The sequence below is a fragment of the Vulpes lagopus genome, chromosome 11, assembly GCF_018345385.1.
Source record: "Vulpes lagopus strain Blue_001 chromosome 11, ASM1834538v1, whole genome shotgun sequence".
Taxonomy (NCBI): Eukaryota; Metazoa; Chordata; class Mammalia; order Carnivora; family Canidae; genus Vulpes; species Vulpes lagopus.
Window position 1 is genome coordinate 102,107,048 of NC_054834.1, and position 20,563 is coordinate 102,127,610.

Consider the following 20,563-nt stretch of genomic DNA (forward strand, 5'->3'; position numbering starts at 1 on the left):
GAGTGAGCATGAGCAGCGGGAGGGGCAAAGAGACATGGAGAAGCAGATTCCCCACTGAGCAGAGAGCCCCAGGACTCCAAGATCATGACCTGAGCTGAAGGAAGACACTTAACCTACTGAGTCACCCAAGCGTCCCCAGGCTATTTGTTTTTAACAATAATCTAATTACCTATCATCACTATCATAAATACCATCATTATCATCTCCCTTCTCTAGTTTCTTTTTTTTTTTTTTTTTCCTTCTCTAGTTTCTTTATTCAAGTAAACTGGTCCATCATTTAAAAAATGCATTTGCCAATACATTAACTCCTTTGCCACTCTTTTTTTCTTTTTATCATACTCACTGATCCCATGTAGCAAGGCATAAATGCTGGATGAATCCCATCACCCACATTCTTTGTACCCGCACCTCAAACATCCAGCCATGAACTGATAAAGTCACACAAGCCAGAAAGTCTCCCGCATAAATCCAAGATCAACATTACCAAAAAATACAGCTATGTTTTCAATCCCCACCAAGAAAACTGAATCCTCTCTACTTTCATTTTAACTTCATCCTCTTCAATCACTACCACTCACCCCATCTTCAAACCTGGACCACTAAGCAGATGACCTTTTCTCTTACTTTACAGAAAAAAATGTTTCACACAGGAACCCCTTCCTCTTCATGTCTGACTTACAAACGGAAGCACCTTTGGATACATCCTACCCACTATTCCTATTACAGAGTTCTCTCTATTCCATTCTCATCTCACGTTAATCAACAATACCCTCTGGAATCCATTTACTTCTACATTGTCAGGAACTTGACAGTATTAACTATCCATCCTCTCCTGTATATTCAATCCCTCCTTCCAAATAGATACTTCCAACTGGGCTTTAAACCTCTTACAGTTTTCCCTGTTACTTTAAAAAGAAAAACAAACAAAAAATTATACCTGACCCCGGTTGCCGGCTGAGTTGTTTCCCCCCACCCAAATCCATATGTTGAAGTGCTAACCCTCAGTACTTCAGAATGTAGTCCTATTTACCTGAAGATAGTCTTTAAAGAGGCAATTAAACTGAGGTTGAAAATTTTAAAAATAAATGAGATTGTTGGCGTAGGCCCTAATCTGCCTGGTGTCCTGAAAAGGAGAGGAAATTTGGACACAGACAGGTACAAAGGAAAATAATGTAAAGATACAGAAAAGAAGATAGGGGTATCAGTAAGCCAAGAATCTGTTCCAGATTCTTCCGTCACTGCCTTCAGAAGGAATCAAGCCTGCTAATACCTTGATCTTAGACTTTTAGCCTTTAGAACCACAGAAAAATCAGTTTCTATTGTTGAAGCCACCCAGGCTGCAGTACTTCATTATAGCAGCCTTGGCAAACTAATATGACCCTTTCCTGTACTTCTCGGCACCATTATTTCTCATCTTTCCTTCAGATACAGTCTCTACAAGTCTTACACTCAGTGCCTCCTTCACCACAATTCACTGTCATTCCAAACTCACTCCAATGTGCTTACAGCCCTGCAACTCCCTGCTCAAGGATCACCAAAACCTCAATCTTGTACATTCTAACGGACATGTAACATTGTCCTCTTATTTGACCTTTCGACAGCATTCTACCAAACTCCGTCCTGAAATGCTTTCTTCCCCTGGCTTCTATGAACAGAACCCTTCATACTTTTCTCCTCCATTTCTGGCCAATCCTTCACTACCGTCTTTTTAGGAGTAAGTATGTTCCTCTATCTTGCCATTTTCTCAATGCTCTGTTAAAAAAGCCCTCTTTTCACCTATTCTCAGGACTTCCCTTGGTCAATTCTCACACACATCAATACTTTCAACTGCCATTCATACATGATGACAAACAACTATGTCACCAACCTAGACTTCGGTGATTTCTGGACCTATCTGGGACTACCCTTCCACATCTTCTCTTAGTGTTTCAAAGTCACCTCAAATTCAACATGGCTAAGCATGAATACGCAGAAGAATGAAACTGGACTACTTTCTTACCCAATACACAAAAAGAAATTCAAAATGGATGCAAAACCTTAATGTAATACAGGAAACCATCAAAATCCTAGAGGATAACACAGGCCAGAAACCTCTTTGACCTTGGAGGTAGGTAGAAACTTCTTACTAGACACATCACCACAGGCAAGAGAAACAAGCGAAAATCAACTATTGGGACCTTATCAATATAAAAAACTTCTACACAACAAAGGAAACAATCAACAAAACTAAAAGGCAACCTACAGAATGGGAGAAGATATTTGGAAATGACATATCTGATAAAGGATTAATAGCCACAATCTACAAAAAACTTATCACACTAAACAACCAAAAAACAAATAACCCAGTTAAAAAGTGGGCAAAAGACATAGACACTTTTCAAAAAAAAAAAAAAGACATCCAGATAGCTAACAGACATAGGAAACAATGCTCAACATCTCTCATCATCAGGGAAATACAAATCAACACCACAATGAGATACCATCTCACACCTGTCAGGATGGCTAAAATTAACAGCACAAGAAACAACAGGTGTTGGTGAGGATGCAGACAAAGGGAGAACCCTCTTGCACTATTGCTGGGAATGCAAACTGGTGTAGCCACTCTGGAGAACAGTATGGAGGTTCTTCAGAATATTAAAAATAGAACTACCCTATGATCCAGCAATTGCCCTACTAGGTATTTACCCAAAGAATACCAACATAGTAATCTGAAGGGTTATAGGCACCCCAATGTTTACAGCAGCTATATCATCAAACTATGAAGAGAACCCAAATATCCACTGACAGATGAATGGATAAAGAAGATGTGGTACAGGGGCATCCTGAGTGGCTCAGTTGGTTAAACATCTGCCTCTGGTTCAGGTCATGATCCCAGGGCCCTGGGACAGAGCCTCATGTAGGGCTCCTTGCTCTGTGGGGAGCCTGCTTCTTTCTCTTCCTCTGCTCCTCCCCCCGACTCGTGCTAAGTAAGTAAAATCTTTAAAAAAAAAAAAGTGATATATATATCAGCCATCAAATATTACTCAGGAATATTACTCAACCATCAAAAAGAATGAAAGTGTGCCATTTGCAATAGCATGGATAGAGCCAGAGTGTATCACACTAAGTGAAGGAAGTCAGTGGAGAAAGACAAATATCATATGATCTCACTCATAGGTGGAATTTAAGAAACAAAACAGATAAACATATGGGAAGGGGGAAGTGAAAAAGAGGGTGAGAGGGAAACAAGCCATAAGAGCCTCTTAATGATAAACAACAAACTGAGGGTTGATGGAAGGAGGTGGGTAGAGGATGGGCTCAATGAGTGATGGGTTTTAAAGAGGACACTTGTGATGAGCACTGGATGTTGTATATAAGTGATGAATCACTGAATTCTACTCCAGAAACCAATACTGCACTGTATATTCTGTATATTAACTACCTAAAATTAAGATTTAAAAAAATTCAACATGTCTAAAACCAAACTCATGATTTTCCATACCCTTTTCCGCCCACACCTAAACCCAAATCCTGTCCAGTGTTCCCTTAACTATAAGACCGTAAGACGACCCCCCAAGCCTTGCAAGTTGGAAAAATGATTCATCTCTGACATCTTCTTCTTACCCTTATTCTCACCACTTTCCATCTTAGGACTTGGCACAATTGCAATTTTACAACTATTTGTGTAAGTATGCAATTATGAACCATAAAAGGGGGAATGCTATTTTAACTACTTTTACTTACCATTATATTCTACCTAGCACAAAGTCACACTATTGTAGACATTTTTTTGAATGAGTGAGCAAATAATAGATACTATTTATAGAAAATTCATTATATGCTAAGCACTAAATATTTTATAAACATCATCTTCTTTAATCTTTGTAGCAGCCCTCTTAAGCGGGTATTATTATTTTTCTTGTTATCCTCAGTTTACTAAGGAGGAAGCAAGGGCACTGAGAAGTTACACTTCCTTCCCAAGAGTTAACAACTTGAAAGTATTAGAACATGAAATGGCTTATATACCACTATGCTATATTCTATATTTACGATTTTCAAAGATACTCTCAAGCTACTTGGCTGAAGCTTACCTGGGTTTTAATACTATCTATAACTTACAAATATATCACAGAGAGAAAGTTATCTATAATTAGCATATGCTTGGAAATCTTCATTTTATATGTGGCTATCATGAAAAAGATTAAATCTTTTGCTTGGAATTCAAGATCTTCCATGATCCAACTCCTTCTTTCCTTTCAAGCCCTTTCACTCTAACACCCTGATATTCTGGTCAGAGGCCATCAAACTACTGCCTACAGGCCAATTCTGACTACCTACTATTTTTGCAAACAAAATTTTATTTTGGCACAGTCACACACATTTGTTTACATGATGTCTACACACTACAACAGCAGAGTTTAACTGCCATAACTGCAAGAACTATACAGTCCACAAAGCCTAAACATTTACTATTTGGCCTTTTATAGGAAAAGTTTGCCAACAACGGGACCAGACATACAGACAAGAGCCTAGTACAATGGAAATGAATATAACAGAAATCATTAATCAAGTACTGGGTTCTTTCAACAAACCTCTCAAAAGAGGTCTTATTACCCTTGTTTCAGTTAATGAAAGAAGGAAGGAAGGGGAAAGAAAGAGAGAGATGTTTTTAAAAAAAAAAAAGGAATGTGACCATGATCACAGTAAGTAGAGGAACTGGGATTTACAACATACTTGCTGACCATGCTTTTTATGATTCAAAGGCCAGAAACTTTCCATGGTGGCTTACTGCTTCCTTTTTCCTCAACAGAGCTTGGGATTTCATGCTGCTATTGTTTATTCACCTTGTTCTTTCTCCTGCATAAAATGCCAATTCTTTAAAATCTAAAGGAGGTGCCTGGTGAAATCTTTACACAGTCTTGGAGAAAAAGCTCAGGTTTTACCTCCTCTGCTGAATCTTCCTAGATTACCAGTAGTCAGGAGTAGAGTAATCCGTCGTATAAATGCCCACAACATTTCAGTCATCTTCTTTAACACTTAAGACTTTATCCTCTTAGCTTACTGACAGCAAAATCTTAATTTACCCTTATATTCTATAGAAAACCTCACACACTGTCTTCTACATAATAAACAATTAATAATTATCTAATAATGAATAGATGAACCTGGATAAAAATGCTGGGATATTTCAATGCTGGATTTTTTAAGTATTTAATATTTATTTCTTAATAATTTAACAGATGAAAAAACAGAATGTGTTCTAAAGTAACAGAAATGCCTTAGTATTGAGTTTTAGTACTTTTAGCCTGTTTTTTAAGCCTGTTTTTATAAAAATTAATTTTAAAAGAAACTAAATATTCCTAAGTATTAAATACATTAGAAGTTTCTATCAGCATTAAAAAATAATGAAATTTAATATTAAAATTCCTTATATTATATGTCATCATTTTGCAAGGAAACAAAAACTCTTCATAATGCCTAAATTAACAAAGAAAACCTAACAAGTTATTAGAAATTAAGAATAAATCAATTATCAATAATGTTATTTATTACAATACAGAGGCTACAGATGAGATTTTTCCAACTAAAGTTCATAATGAAAGAGATGAATACTAAATGTCATCACTGTAGAAATAATATAGTTTTAATGCAAATACTATTTGTAAAAATGTATATAAGATGGTTTTAGTCTGTTTTCATAGGACTCAAGTTCTCTATACAGTATAAATAAGGCTTATTATAAAATAAGTCACACAGTAGAAATTTTTTTTTAAAAACACTAACATGTAGAATTTTTAAAAGTTACATGTATTCAAATCAGACACCTACCTGCATCACCTTCTGCTGAATCTCCTCTAACTGTGTACGCTTGCTACGTTGCCTACAAACTTCCTGGTAGCGAGTATACTGTTCTCTCAGTGAATCTAATAATTTCATAACCTGGGGCTGGGCCAGCAGTTCATCATCCATAGGAGACCATGAGACCCCTCCATCTGAGCCATTAAATCGACGCTGCTGTAATTCGGACAACAATTCATGCCCTTTATGAATGAAAGATAATTATAATTAATACCCATAAAGAAATACAATTCTTACTTCTCAGTCCCCTCAATTCTATTCCTTTATCTTTAGAACTTATCTGCCTATATGTCTGCCTGTCTACCAGGTCATAATTACTGAAATGCAATTTTTAAATTTATATAGAAATAAATAGGAAATAGTATATTTACAGTATATAATTGCCCAATATACTTATATGCTATACACCATACGTATGATGAAAATATACTATATATGCTACACTCTTTAGTAAATACATGGCTTATATATTTTTCCTATATCTATCTCTCATCACCTTCTTGTTATGGGTGGATTCATTATTCAGGAAACTGTGCCAACCAATCCTCTTCCCCTGTAGAGCACAATTACACTCTGGGATTCTGTTCAATATGGTACTAACTAGTATGTTCTACTTGATGTTACTTATCAGTACAAAGCAATATGCTGTAGGATTTCAGTATTAATCTATACCCTAAATCTTAGCACCTAAAACAAAAGTAAACAGTGTAACAAATGTATGATTAAAGGGAGAAAGCTTTATTACTGGTACAAAATAAAATTTAAATAGTCTCTATTTAAGGAATCTCTACAACATTTTAACTGTGAATCATAGGGACCACACTAGTTGAAGAACTTCATTCAGTGTTATGCAATTATTGCAAACTCATATAGATCCATTTATGCATGAGGAATTAAAATTGCAGAATGTGCAACATCTAAAACTGGAAGTAGATTAACAATCTTAAAAATGAATAAATTGCAAACTGTTTTCCCAGGATAATACTATTTCAATTATTACTTAAGGATCAAAAATATATGCAGATACTTAAATTCTCTTCATCTTTATTCAGGAAATTGTCCCAAATGTAAATGACTTTCAATATTTAGAAACGGAATTTTTATCACAATTTGAAGATACTTCCAATTTCTAAAAAATGTCCAAAATCATTCTAAACCTATCCATTTTTACACTCTCATTTTATCCCAACTCTAAGAGTCAATATACCTAAAAAAAGAACTTAGTGGCATATAAAGTTAATTTCAAAATAAAAATTTAAAAAGCCTCTTAATTCAAGGGCTTCAGTAGCTTTTAAAATGTTAAATATAAACATGCAATTAAATTTTAAAGCTAGAGCAAGCCATATTTTTACTGACAGTCTACTGTACCTGCCCAACATGTAGGAATTCACAGATTATAATATTTCTTTATTCTCTAAGGAAGATCTGTATCATACTGAAAACACTGGGCACAACTGACTCTACAATGGTGATATTCAGAATTTCTTTCTCTACTCTTCATTACATGTTATAGTTAGGAGAACTGTTTTAAAGACTTTTAAGAAACCACTAGATATTCACATACATTTATACCCACACACACACACTAAGATCAGAAGTCATTTATTTTTTCTGCTTTGTAATTATTATTACCCTTAATGTTTTCCATTGGAAACATTTCCATTAGAAGCAGCACCACATTATGATTTCCAAGATCATACTTTGAAACCAAACTATCTTGCTTCAAGTTCCAACTCTAGCATTAATTACTAGCTGTGCAACTTGCATAAGTTACCTAGCTTTTTTTGCCTCGGTTTTCCCATCTTAAAATTAGGGTGAAAAAAATAAATTAATTAATTAAATTAAATTAAATTAGGATGATAACAGTAACCTGTTTTTAGTGGTACGGTGACTGAGTTTAATAGTTACTCCGTAATGAGCAAGTTTTTTCATATCTCTAAGCCTTGGCTTCCTTGGGTACAAAATAGAAAAAGTATACTAATTATTCAGGAGGTCATTAAGGAGAATGGAATATGAAAATATAATCTTAGAACCTAAGGAATATTCAATAATCCTGCAGCAATCCAATGAAATAAAAACTTATCTCGATTTCAGGTAAGGAAATACCAAGAAAGCAGTTTTAACTGCTTAAACCAAGAAGCAGTTTTAAAATTCCCGAGTTTCTATCACATGCTTAATGTTTAGTTCATGAACCAATCAGTATATTAGTTTATTGATTATGATTATCACCGATAAACACATTTTTTCATCTTACCTGTCTGAAGAACTGTTTCAGGATCAACTGATGGAAGAAAGTTTAAATCCACAGATCTGGCAAACATCAAAAGAATAATTTTTTAAAACTAGATTTCTATCTTTACAACCGAAGAAAATCCTTTATATACACATATCAAACAGGAGCATACCATATGGAAATCTGAAGCACACTATTCTATCAGGCTAATATCCTTAAGCATTAAGAAACCAATTAGAGATAAATACTAATAGCTAAAAAAAAAAAAAGAAAGAAAATCTCTGTGATAAATCACAAAATATACCATTTGAAAAAAAGTTTATTATTATAGTATTATTTCAAATATATCAAAGGAATCCATTTTAGTATTTTCCTACTGCATATTTGTTCCAAAATGAAATGTGTAACTATATAATAACCCAGAATGGTAACATTAAAAATTCATGGAGCCATTCTCCAATCAAATGCTTACTTATCTACAGCAACTGTTTGAGAGCTACAAATAGTCTCTGATATTCACATGCATGTGTATCCCCAAGCAGCTGTATTCTCTTCCCTGTACTAATTGTGTCTCATTTGCAGTTGGACTATGGCCTGTATTTTCTTAAACACATATGGGAAGTAGAAGATGAAGGAAACACAGGGTACACAAAGCCTAGGATCTTGCTTCTGTAACTGACAGTCCTGCTCTAAATCTTTCCTTTTTCTCAATTAATCTGGGCCCTCACCTCTTGTGTATTTGAATGCTTCTGGAGGAATGACATTAAAAAGGTGATGAAAATTTACAAGAGAAGGGACTTTATTATCTGGGATTTAAAAGAGACTAAGTAATAATACTTGAGCTCCTTGGGGAAGAACTGGCAAATACAAGATTTTATTTGATACCTCATGTAGTTAAGCAAACTAGCATTTCCCAAAGTGTTTCCCAAGACACTGAACAAGATATTATTAGGTGGAGAAAAAGGGATCCCAATGGCATGTAAGTAGAGGAAGTTCTAAGGAAGCAAATTAATAGGTTTCTTTACTGCAATGCTTTCTCAGAACCTGTAGTCTGTAAATGTTCACAGGCATTTTCAGGGAGGGAAACATGTTAAACAGCATTAAACTGCGACCATGAACTCATCTTCTACAGGAACCCTCTTAGGACATCTTTTCTGAGGAACATGACTTTAAGAAACATCAAACTTACTCTGCTGGGCTACTCAGAAAGCGAGAGATTTGGCTAATTTTTGTCAACCAACTTGTTTGACTTTTTCAATTCCTAAACCATAGCATATAATTGTTATCTTTACACACACACATATTTACGTACATGTGAAAATTTTACATTTTATATTTTATATGGTATCTACCGGAAAAAATGTTCCTAAAGATTTTTATTTATTTATTCATGAGAGACACAGAGACAAAGCAGAAACATAGGCAGAAGGAGAAGCAGGCCTGATCAGGGACTTGACCCCAGGACCAGGGATCATGACCTGAGCATCCTGAGGCCCCTGTGCCAAAGGCGGATGTTCAATAATGTTGAATAATAAAAAAAAATAATAATTTTATTTCAAGTTGCAACCTTTTCCACAGTCTTCATGAGCAAAGTAGAACTCTAAAAAGAAAATGGTTTCGTTTTGAAAACATGTTCTTGCAAATGATTTTTCATATAGTGTCAGAAAAAGGTAATTACATTTTATTCATCAAAAAGTCTTTTGAGGAAACTTTGATTCAAATCAAGAAATTTTACATGTAAAGAAAATTCTCATGAATTAATAAATTTAATTCAACTTTTGCATGTCAGTTTTGATTGGAGAACTGCTCACACCTTCGTTCTTTCAGCCTGCATTAATAATAGAGGCATCATTCATCAGGTTAATCATAGCTCTGCAAAGACATAATTGCATGACACCAGCCACCTACCTTTCTTTCTCTTGCTGATTTCCTTTATCACTTCCATTGTTAATCAAAGCAAGTTCATCTAATAATGATGTAGATTCCTTTGTAAACTTCTCAAAAACCTACAATATGAGATTTTTGTTAACATATTAAGAATTATCCTAAAAGTTAGTGTTTACGTAAGGATTGTCAGTTAAGATCAACAGAATCAGCCAGACAGAATTTCCTCTCCCTCTCTTGACGTCGCGTAGCACAATTTAACAACCAGAGCACAACAACTTAAAGGAGAGAAGACAAAACCCTCTCCCAGAACAATGAAGTTTCAAAGGATAAGAAATTTTTTCAAATAGCGTAACAAATTATTTTTATTCCTCAGATAAGTTTATTATTTTCTGTGTTTTGTGGAGAAACATCTGCGCCAGTAACAGTTTCAACTACATGAACATGATTTAGACCATTTTTAATCTTCCAATTTCAGTTACAGAACATTTATGTTTTCCTACCACCAATCCATAATGCTTGCATATACTAGTTTTATACAGAAGTAGCATAAAAATAAATTAGTTATAACTTCAACATGGTTTCTTAAAATAATTTTTTAAAGATTCTATGCAAAAATAAATAAATAAATAAAGATTCTATGCATGAGAGAGAATGCGTGCGCCCTCCCCTCCCCCCCACACGCGCATAAGCAAGGGGGAGGGGCACAGAGAGAAGCAGACACCCCACTGAGCAGGGATTCCCAACACAGACTTGATCCCAGGACCCTGAGATCACATCCTGAGCAGAAGGTGCCCCGATTTCTTAAAATATTACTAAAATGGGATTTGAGCAAGTCTGTTTATAATAAAGGAGTGACTCATTTGTCTGACATCAATGTCCAAATATGATAGAAATTGGTTATCCATTCTGAAATATCCAGTATTATTTAATTATTTTATTAATTATTTAATCATCCAAAATTTATTATTCCTCAGTAAAATTAAGCTTATACAGTCAATTCCTGAACAACATCTTTTTGGGAAGCCAAAAGTTATACACAGATTTTCAACTCTGAAGAGGGTTAGTGCCCCCAACTTCCATGTCATTCAAGGATTAACTGTAATTTAAACTGAGTTAATTAGAAATTGTTCTTTTAATTCCCAGTAGTTCAATTAAACAATGCCGCAGAGCATGCAGAGGAACTGACTTCAGCCAGGCCAAAAATACATTTTCAGAAATGAAAACCTTAATCTGTCAAACAGCTCTTCAACTCAACCTGATATCTAAATAACCTCTCTGAAAATTGTATATCAACTATATTACCTCTCGGGAAATTATGCTACTCTGTCATTCTAATAAAACATTCACAATTTTGCCAAGTAATACTGCTACAAATGACAAGAGCAAAAGCAAACAGGAGTCTGACTCCAGAGTATTTGCATTCAAGTATTATGCTATCATGTGGTATGCATTCTATTTTATTTTTGTAACAAAATATAATCTACATGTTAAAATGATAAAGTTACCAAAATGTCTTATTTGTATAATATTTTATTTCACTGTAATATACCAACCAGTCTCTTATTTAACCAGTCCATGTGATCATACGTCAGACTCCCACCAAAATCTTCTGTCAACTGGCATGGTTCTATATAACGAGTCAATTTATTGGCAGACACTAAAATAACCTATAAAAGTAAAAAGAAAAGAACCATTTAGTAAGCCAATGTTAATGACAAAGAACTAAAAAGGAGGGAGAAGGTTAGAGATTTCATAAACTTGAAATTTACATATTAAGGTGCTAATCTTTTATTGCCAGATTTTAAAAGATTTTAAATACAAATTATAGAATGACCTAAGAGATCACTAATACTAAATAAAATTTCAATAAAAATATACAGGAATATAAAAGAAAACATGCGTGAGAGAAAGATATTCAAATGGAAGTATTAATGCAAAAATGAGACATGGAAATTTTAATCCCCCCCACCTCAAAAAAAAGATGTACTAGTAAAACAATATGTTTAATGTGTCCGGCTCTGGAAAGAGCACCATTCACACCCTAACAATAACAAAAGCCAAATAATCTATAGAATTATAACTTTCATGGAACTTTCTCAGAAAGCCAAGGTCCCAGAAAAATCAACTAGTCTGAAAACGAAGACGAGAGCACCATACAGAGAATGGTGGAAGGGGAGGCTACAAAGTGGCATGAGTAAAGTTTTTGAGGATGATGGAACTCTTCTATATCTTAATTGTGGTGAAGGCTTTATAATTATATGTATTTGTCAAATATCATAAAACTACAGGCTAAAAGGGGTGAATTTTACTGTGTATATATATATATATATATATATATATATATATCTCCTCCATAAAGTGCACTTTTCTTAAAATGTAAAAAAAACACAAAGACAAAAACAAAAAGAACATAAGAAGAACTTATGGGCAAACCAGAGAAAAAAAGACGGAAAAGAAAAATTCAGAAACATACCCAATATGCAAAGATGGATACATCCATTACCATATATGAAGTTATAAACACTAAATGAGGGGAAATTACCAAAACTGCAAATTGCTTTGCTGGGGGGGAGGGGGCAGGGGGGATAAATCATTTTGGTAGATACCAAAAAGATGATATCAAAAGTTCATGAAACTATCAACTATTTTGATCCTATCAAAATAATTGAACTTTGTAACAAATTGCTATTTATAATACATTAAGTACAAACTAAAAGGTAACGAATAATGAACTAAGTGACCTACTTAAGAAGTTGGGGTCAGGGGTTAGGAGGAGAACAACAAAATAAACCCAAAGAAGGGACGCGTGGGTGGCTCAGCGGCTGAGCACCTGCATTCGGCTCAGGGCGTGATCCTGGAGTCCCAGGATGGGATGGAGTCCCACGTCGGGTTCCCTGCATGGAGCCTGCTTCCCTCTGCCTGTGTCTCTGTGTCTCTCATGAATAAATAAATAAAATCTTTTTAAAAATTAAAAAAATAAACCCAAAAAGAATAGAAGTGAATAAATAAGAAATTAATAAAACCAAAAGCTGTTTCTCAAAAAAACTAAAATAAAATCGATAAATTTGAGACAATAAAGCAAGAAGAAAAGCACAAATAAATAACAGAGTGAAAAGAACACTACTACATTGACAGCGATGGTTTGAGATAATACAGCCACAGGACAATCTTGTATCAATAACTAGGCAAATTTAGAAGAAATGGACAAACTCCTATAAAAAATAATATATCAAAATTGACTAAAAAACAAAACACCTATAACCAGTGGAGTGAATCATTAGACTCTTTGCATTTTCAATAATCATATCATTAGTGATAATTTTAGTATTGCTATTCTGAGATCATTTGATGAGGAAGAAAGCAAATGATTAACATAAGACATTCTAATTTTGTCGTTCCTGAGGTCCTTGAGAAAATGAAATTCTTGAAAAGGAAGATATGACAGGGAAAAGGTTACCCTTATGCTCTTCAATTTGAGTTGGAACTATCAGTTTAAACTCATGATGTATTTAATCTTAAATAAAAACACACACACTATTCACATAAACAAATCCTCTAGTTCTGACCACTGACAGGTTTAGAAAGGATGACCAGTTCTTTAGAAATGCACACCTCTAGCTTCGAGACTGTCACCTCCAAATACTATTTCCCTCTAAGGGAATCAGCGTTCCTGAAAGAAATGGCCAATTCCAGGTCTTGGGGCTAGAAACCCTTATGATGAGCTTAGACCATCTTCTTTCTCATCCAGATATTAAGAAAGGCATCGAAGACTATTAGGGCTGTGCCAAAGGTCTTGAAAAAGCTTCCAATACTCAAAGTTGTAACAATGTGCATATCAATAAAAAAATAATGAATGCCATACTTTGAAACATTAAGTATGTTTAATTCAGTGAGCTCATCCTGAACATTCTCATGAATGAGCTCATAGAACATTCTTAAATTAAATCTACTAAATCCAGGCACCAAATATAAATGGCCACGAGCACCACAAAAAAGATAACTATTATGAGTTTCATAATCAAGGAACACGTTACCACTAATGAATGACTGTAGAAAAAGAAAATTAAACGTGAATCTAATAAATTGTCACCATCAATTTATAGAAATACAGAAATTCAAAAAGGCAGAAGAATATGTTAAACTACAACACACATGCTTGCTGCAATGAAAAACTATAGGACAAACAACCTGGTCTCTTCAAGAAAAGAAATATCTAAGAGAAAAATTAATATTAAAAAGTTTTACTTAATGAATTACTATAGAATCACAGAACCAATACTAAGAGAATCACATATCCTTTTCAAGCTAGCATTAAATATTTAAAAACTTGACTACACATCAGGCCATAAAGAAAGCCCTGGTATTATTTCAAAGGAACTGATAATGTTCTATCATCACAATGAAATTAAGATAGAAATCAATAATTAATAAAATCAGAAATCATTAACAAGATTTTAAGACCCTATCTACTTGGAAAGGGACCTCAACCAAACACAGTATGTCAACTCTATCAGGACTCTGATTCAAATCAATCAATCACTCCATGTATATGCATAATTTATAGATATATTTTTAATATATATAAATTATAGAAATAAAATTTAAAATACATCATATATAATTCAATCTTTCTATGACATTTATTAAATAATTATAAACTTGAAACTACCTGGCTCTTTGATATTAAGGAATTGTTTCTTTTAAGGAATAATAATAATATCGCTTATATTTTTTTAAAAGAATGTTTATAAAAAAATTAAAGAATCTTTATGCTTTAGAGATACATAGTAAAATATTTACAAATAAAGTCAAATATCTTCAATTTCCTTGACTATAATATCCCCAGTCTTCTTTAAAAGAAGTGGATAAGGGTAAAGCTGAGACAGGATGGACCATGGTTTAACAGTTGCTCTTTACTCTCTTTATTTGTAAATAATTTTTTTGTGTTATTTTTATTCTAAGATGCTTATTTTATTTTAAAAAAAACTTAAGATGTTTATTTTAAATTAGCTCTTCTTGTTACCTAAACAGGAAAACAGTGAAAATTGAGATATGCCAAAATCTTGATAAGAGAAATTATATTAATTGCCATTTGGGTATATAGTTTGCTATTACTAAACTAACCAAAAATGTAATTTTAATTTCTGACAAGAAAAGATTCTTTTAAAAAGAGAGATTTATATATATACGTATTTTAGGTTTTTAGTATTTTTATTACAAAGAATTATGAACACAGAAAAAAGTCAACAAAGTATTACAGTTAACTCCATACATTCCTATACCCAGTTCTCTCTTTTAAAAGAAAGAAAGATTTTCTTTCATTTTCTTTCAGAAAGAAAATGCCCAGCCAGTTTATCAGTGAGTTTTAAAAATCAAAGAACAGATCATTTCAATTTTAAATAAATGCTTCCAGGGAAGAGAAATGCAGGGACCACTCCCAACTCATTTTGAGACATAACATTGATACCCAAGGACAATATGAGAAAAGAAAAGACCATACAACTTTCAAATATCAATTATTAGCCAGTACCAAGCAAGGTTATGGAGCAGTGAAAATTTTATACAAGTGGATATAGAAATTAGAATGCTTTTTGGGAAAGCAGTTTGACATTGTCATAAAATTTGAACATTTCTATATCCTATGCCTGGATAATTGCAAACAGAGAACACCTCATACATATTTTATCAGGAGACGTGTACAAGAATATTTGTAGCATATCACCCATAATGGCCAAAGAATGGAAACAACCCAAATGTCCATGAACAGGAGAATAAGTCTATTGTTTTTATTCACACAGCAGAATAACATTCAGCAATGAGAATGAATCAACCATATCCACTGCAAGAATATGCTGGAACTTTCGACATATAATGAATGAGAAAAAGCAGGTCATTGAACATTAAAATCGTTACTGCTTATAAAAAGCTGAAAAATAAGTGAAACTAAATACAGTATTTAGTAATATATCTCTAAATGGCAATTCTACAGATTTAAATATAAAAAAATAAAAGATAAACACTCCCTATTTTCTTCTAAAGATTTTGTCTTTACATTTAAGTTTTTAATATGCACACACACACACACACACACACACAGAACAAGACCATGAACAAAGGACAGATAACAATACAATGAAGTTACCTTTATTTCAAGGTATCAGTATTTGGGTTCCTAGGTTGAGTCATGGGTATCCAAGTGTTTGTTTTAGTATTAAGTTTTGTGTATACACACATTTTTTAAGAATATGTACCATGTACAATATTAAAACATTGCAAACAGAAAGAATCAAGAGAAGAAGGGAACAACAGAAGGAGCACAATGAGATATCAAGCACCAACTGAAGAAAGTCACCTACTGAGGCAGCACACAGGGAGGTTACAGGGAGAACAAAGGAAAATCTAGAGAGGGCAATAACAGGAAAGCTCAGGGAGTTTATATGCCTTTCTCTCCCCCCCCCCCGCACCCCCACCCCCACCCCGCTTAAAAAGTAAGATATAGATCATCAAATTACATTTTTGGTTCGTTTAGTAACAGCACACTATATTCTGCCAAAATGGCAATTAATGTAATCTCTCTTGTCAAGAGTTTGGTGTATCTCAATTTTCACTGTTTTCCTATTTAGGTAACAGTAAGAGCTAATTTAAAATAAACATCTTAATTTTTTTAAATAAAATAAGCATCTTAGAATAAAAAGAACACAAAAAATGTTATTCTCTTATTGAAAAACTTGTCACTGACAATCCAATGCAGCTTCCTTAGACTAGTTCTCAGAGGCAGGCATGATGTTAAACAGTAACTGTAATAAGTGGACGTGGGCCACAGTAACTGTCTCATCCAGTAAGTCCTTCTGGACCTAGGCAGATGCTTCTATACGGGTATGAGGCTATGTCAAGATTAAACACAGCTCCCAGGGAGGGTCTTTTCCTATCTCCAAAGTGCCTGGCAATCTATTAACTAGATATATACCAACAATAAAACAGAAACATGTATTTACTCTATGAGGAAATAAACTACTTTGCTAAATGGAGCACCAATTCACATCTGAAGAGATACTTCCAGAACACTCTCCCCTGAAAAGAAAACTGAATAGAAAACATAACGAATGTAAAATATAATGAATAGTCTCTCTGCTCTTCTATTGAGCCTTATTTGGCACAGTAATCTATTTAAACACAAAGAATTTCTTTAGAAAAATCCCCTCTATCATGTCCCTTACATTATAATTTAACCTTTAATCATGTGTGATTCATTTGTTCTACATTCATTATTCAATAGGAGTTAAATTTATTTATTAGAAGTATTATTTATTAGAAGCTATGTGTTATAGCCCTGGGAATAGAAGGATAAATAAGATATGTTTCTACAAAGGAAATGAGCTTTTTATTTCTGCAGTATTCCAGAGAGAGTTGTGCAATGCTTTCACAAAAAGTAGATTAAAGTTTTCTTGTTTATTTCTACAGCCTTTGTTTAAAATACTCTACACAAATATAAATGTTGTTGTCTCTTTGTTGTAATAGCATAAGAGGACAAAGGTTTTATTAGAATATGCCAAATGATTTCCAGATTCCTTTCTTAAGTTAAACACCATTATAATTGGAAGGACACTGAGCTAGAAGCCAATCACTCCAGGTTTGTGCCCTAGCTCTGCCATAAATTAAATGACTTGTAAAAAGCCAACCTAAAGGAACTCACTGTAGGCTTATTTCCCAAAACTACCAAAGGCAGCAACTGTATTAAACTATTTACGATGTCTCTTTAAGCTCTTAAGAGGATTCTAATGAGTTGTCATCCTATACATTTAATCTCTCTAATATATGATCTATCTTGCTCAATGACTTTCTACAAACTGAACAAAATGATTAGTACCACAAAAAAATGTAAAATAAATATTATAAATAAGAATGTAGAAATACATATTTTGTAGTACCTATATACATTAAAGTCATTGGTAACAGATTTCAAGTTTAATAACCCAAAGGGAAAATTGGCAATTATTCAGTTATATGTAGCAAAAGTTTATTTGCATCCAAGTATTTCTCTTAAAATCTTTATTCCTAAAATCAACTTAAATGCAAATAGTAAAGATTTATTCTTTTATTACATAAAATATATTTAAGAATATACTATCTCTTGGAAAATATAATTCATAAAGAAAAGAGTTAGCTAGATTTCTATTACATTTTTCCTATGCAAAACAGACATAAACAAGGGAATAGCACAATTATAGAGACCTGCATAAAATTCATTTTCTCTATCATTAGAAAATATTTTATAGAATCTATATTATAAAACTCACTGATGGCTCTTAAAAGTGAAAACAGATCTGCCGTGTAGATATACAGAACTGTAGCAATACCAAAGATATCACAAATCTAAATAACATATGTTAAAAAAAAAAAGTTTAAACAAAACTGAAAATTACAACCATTTAAAATTAGTAACTGTAGGGCAGCCCCAGTGGCTCAGCGGTTTAGCGCCGCCTTCAGCCTAGGGCCTGATCCTGGAGACCATATCAGCATGGAACCTGCTTCTCCCTCTGCCTGTGTCTCTGCCTCTCTCTCTCTCTCATGAATAAATAAATAAAATCTTTTAAAAAATTAGTAACTGTACTGTGATAAAATATGTTTCGACTGTAATAACTTCACCCTTACTTAAGAAGTAAGAAGGTGAGACGTGCAGAGGAAGCTGGCAAAACACCAATCACTGATTCCATTTTATCAGATAATGTTCAGAAAGAATTAAGCAAGAAAAATGAAGAAGAGTTTGCAGTAAAAGGAAAGAATGTTACTGTATGAAATGCCAAATATCTATGCATGATCTTTTTGAAGTGAGTCAGGAGTAGCATCCATCAAAGTAAAGAAAAGCCCTCCTCCCAGGGCATAGCATAAGCACATTGTTTACAGAGGTAAGTGTCCACCTGCCTTTGGAAAGCGACACCACTGGCCAGAACATAGCATATATATAACAACCATTTCTAAAATGACAAACCAAGTTTCAATGAACAAACAAACAACTCAACTCCACTCCACTCCAGTGCTGGCAAGTATCACAGAAAAACGTGATTTCACGAAAAGAGCAAAATAAATACACAAGTATAAGTAAGAAAAACTAGAGCACTGAGAAAGGAAACTGTGTAGAGACAGAGATTTCTGCAAGTTAGAAAAGCACACACTAGAAAGTAAATCAGATAAGAAACACATTAGGAAGTAAAAAATCTACATTTCAGAGAGAGAGAGAGAGCTGATACATATCAATGTGGTGAAACAAATTTGGAATCCCACACTAGGTGATTTTCTCCGAACTATTCATGACAGCTTCACAAGTTACAAGATATGGTAAGATTTCTTATATTCACCACTAAAACAGCAAACCTTTTTTTTTATATAAAAATTTTATTTATTTATTCATGAGAGACACCGAGACAGAGGCAGAGGGAGAAGCAGGCTCCCTGTGGGAGCACAGGTATTTGCAGCACAGGTATCCAAATCTCACAGGAACAGAAAACCCATATTCAGAGGGTATCCAGTGTGCTTAGGAGATGTGGGAATGGGCATTCGTGGGCAGAGCCCTGGGGATCCCTGGGGGCAGCCCCTCATCCATGTCACCTTCCACTAAGTGATGCTGACCCCTCCAGGACAAAGGGAAACTGACAGGGCCACAGTGATACCACACAGTAGCCACTTGCTCTAACACCAAGATAGATGGGCCAGTTCCAAGGGCAGGAGCCCAGGAGAAGAAGGGGTGCCTGGATTAAAGCCAGAGCAACAGAGTGACTACCTCCTGGACTGATGATGGCTACTATGTCATTTTGACAAAAAATTAAACAAGATGCCACTGATGCCAACTCCATCCCAGGACCCAGGAGATCACGACCTGAGTCAAAGGTTCAGACACAAATGTGTATCACTGAATTAGAATATTAATTTAAACATACTACAATCAGATTTTTATCATCTCCTGCAGAACTTTCATATATATATATATATACACACACACATACATATACACACACTAACAGTGTCACTTATTCTAATCAAGTGATTTTTAGGAAAACTATATTCTAGCTTAAAAGCAAATCTCCTTAAAAATCAAACAAGTCCTAACCTGTGGAAAAGATGGTACCCTAAACTCAAGATTTCATTTCTTAAAAAAAAAATTAAACAATTATTTTCCTAAAGTACTGAGCATTTCTTTAGACTAGCTGACTGGCAACATTTCCCAAAAAGTTATGAAAACCTCATGAACACTGTCCATAGCATTGTATTATATTTTATCCTTTTATCCAGAGTAAAATATAGAAATAATATACAATGAATTGTTTTAATTTTTAAGAATTTACTAAATTATTAATATTTTTAAAAACTGAGTTAAAATGAACTTCATTAAACCATCCTAAATAACTACTACATACTAAAGTAAAAAGACCAATTTTGACTTTTACCATCTAAAAACTGGCATTCATGATCTTTCATTTTAAAATAGTTATTTAAGGGGCACACACGGGTGGCTTAGTTAAGTGTCTGACTCTTGGTTTTGGCTCAGATCCTTGTCTAAAGGTTGTGAGAACAAAGCCCCACATCAGGCTCTGCACTCGGCACAGGGTC

The 20,563-nt window shown here is 33.9% G+C and overlaps 1 protein-coding gene across 2 annotated transcripts in view; it reads right to left on the bottom strand.

Annotated features, from left to right (window-relative positions):
* The window catches only part of SESTD1 (SEC14 and spectrin domain containing 1), a 136,674-nt gene that overhangs the window by 39,058 nt on the left and 77,053 nt on the right, over positions 1-20,563 (bottom strand). For both annotated transcript variants that reach the window (XM_041721963.1, XM_041721964.1), the window contains exons 6-9: positions 11,512-11,625; positions 9,980-10,077; positions 8,093-8,148; positions 5,809-6,020 (exon numbers count right to left, since the gene is read on the bottom strand). In XM_041721963.1, the coding sequence (XP_041577897.1) occupies positions 5,809-6,020; positions 8,093-8,148; positions 9,980-10,077; positions 11,512-11,625 (480 nt within the window). The remainder of the gene's footprint in view (positions 1-5,808; positions 6,021-8,092; positions 8,149-9,979; positions 10,078-11,511; positions 11,626-20,563) is intronic.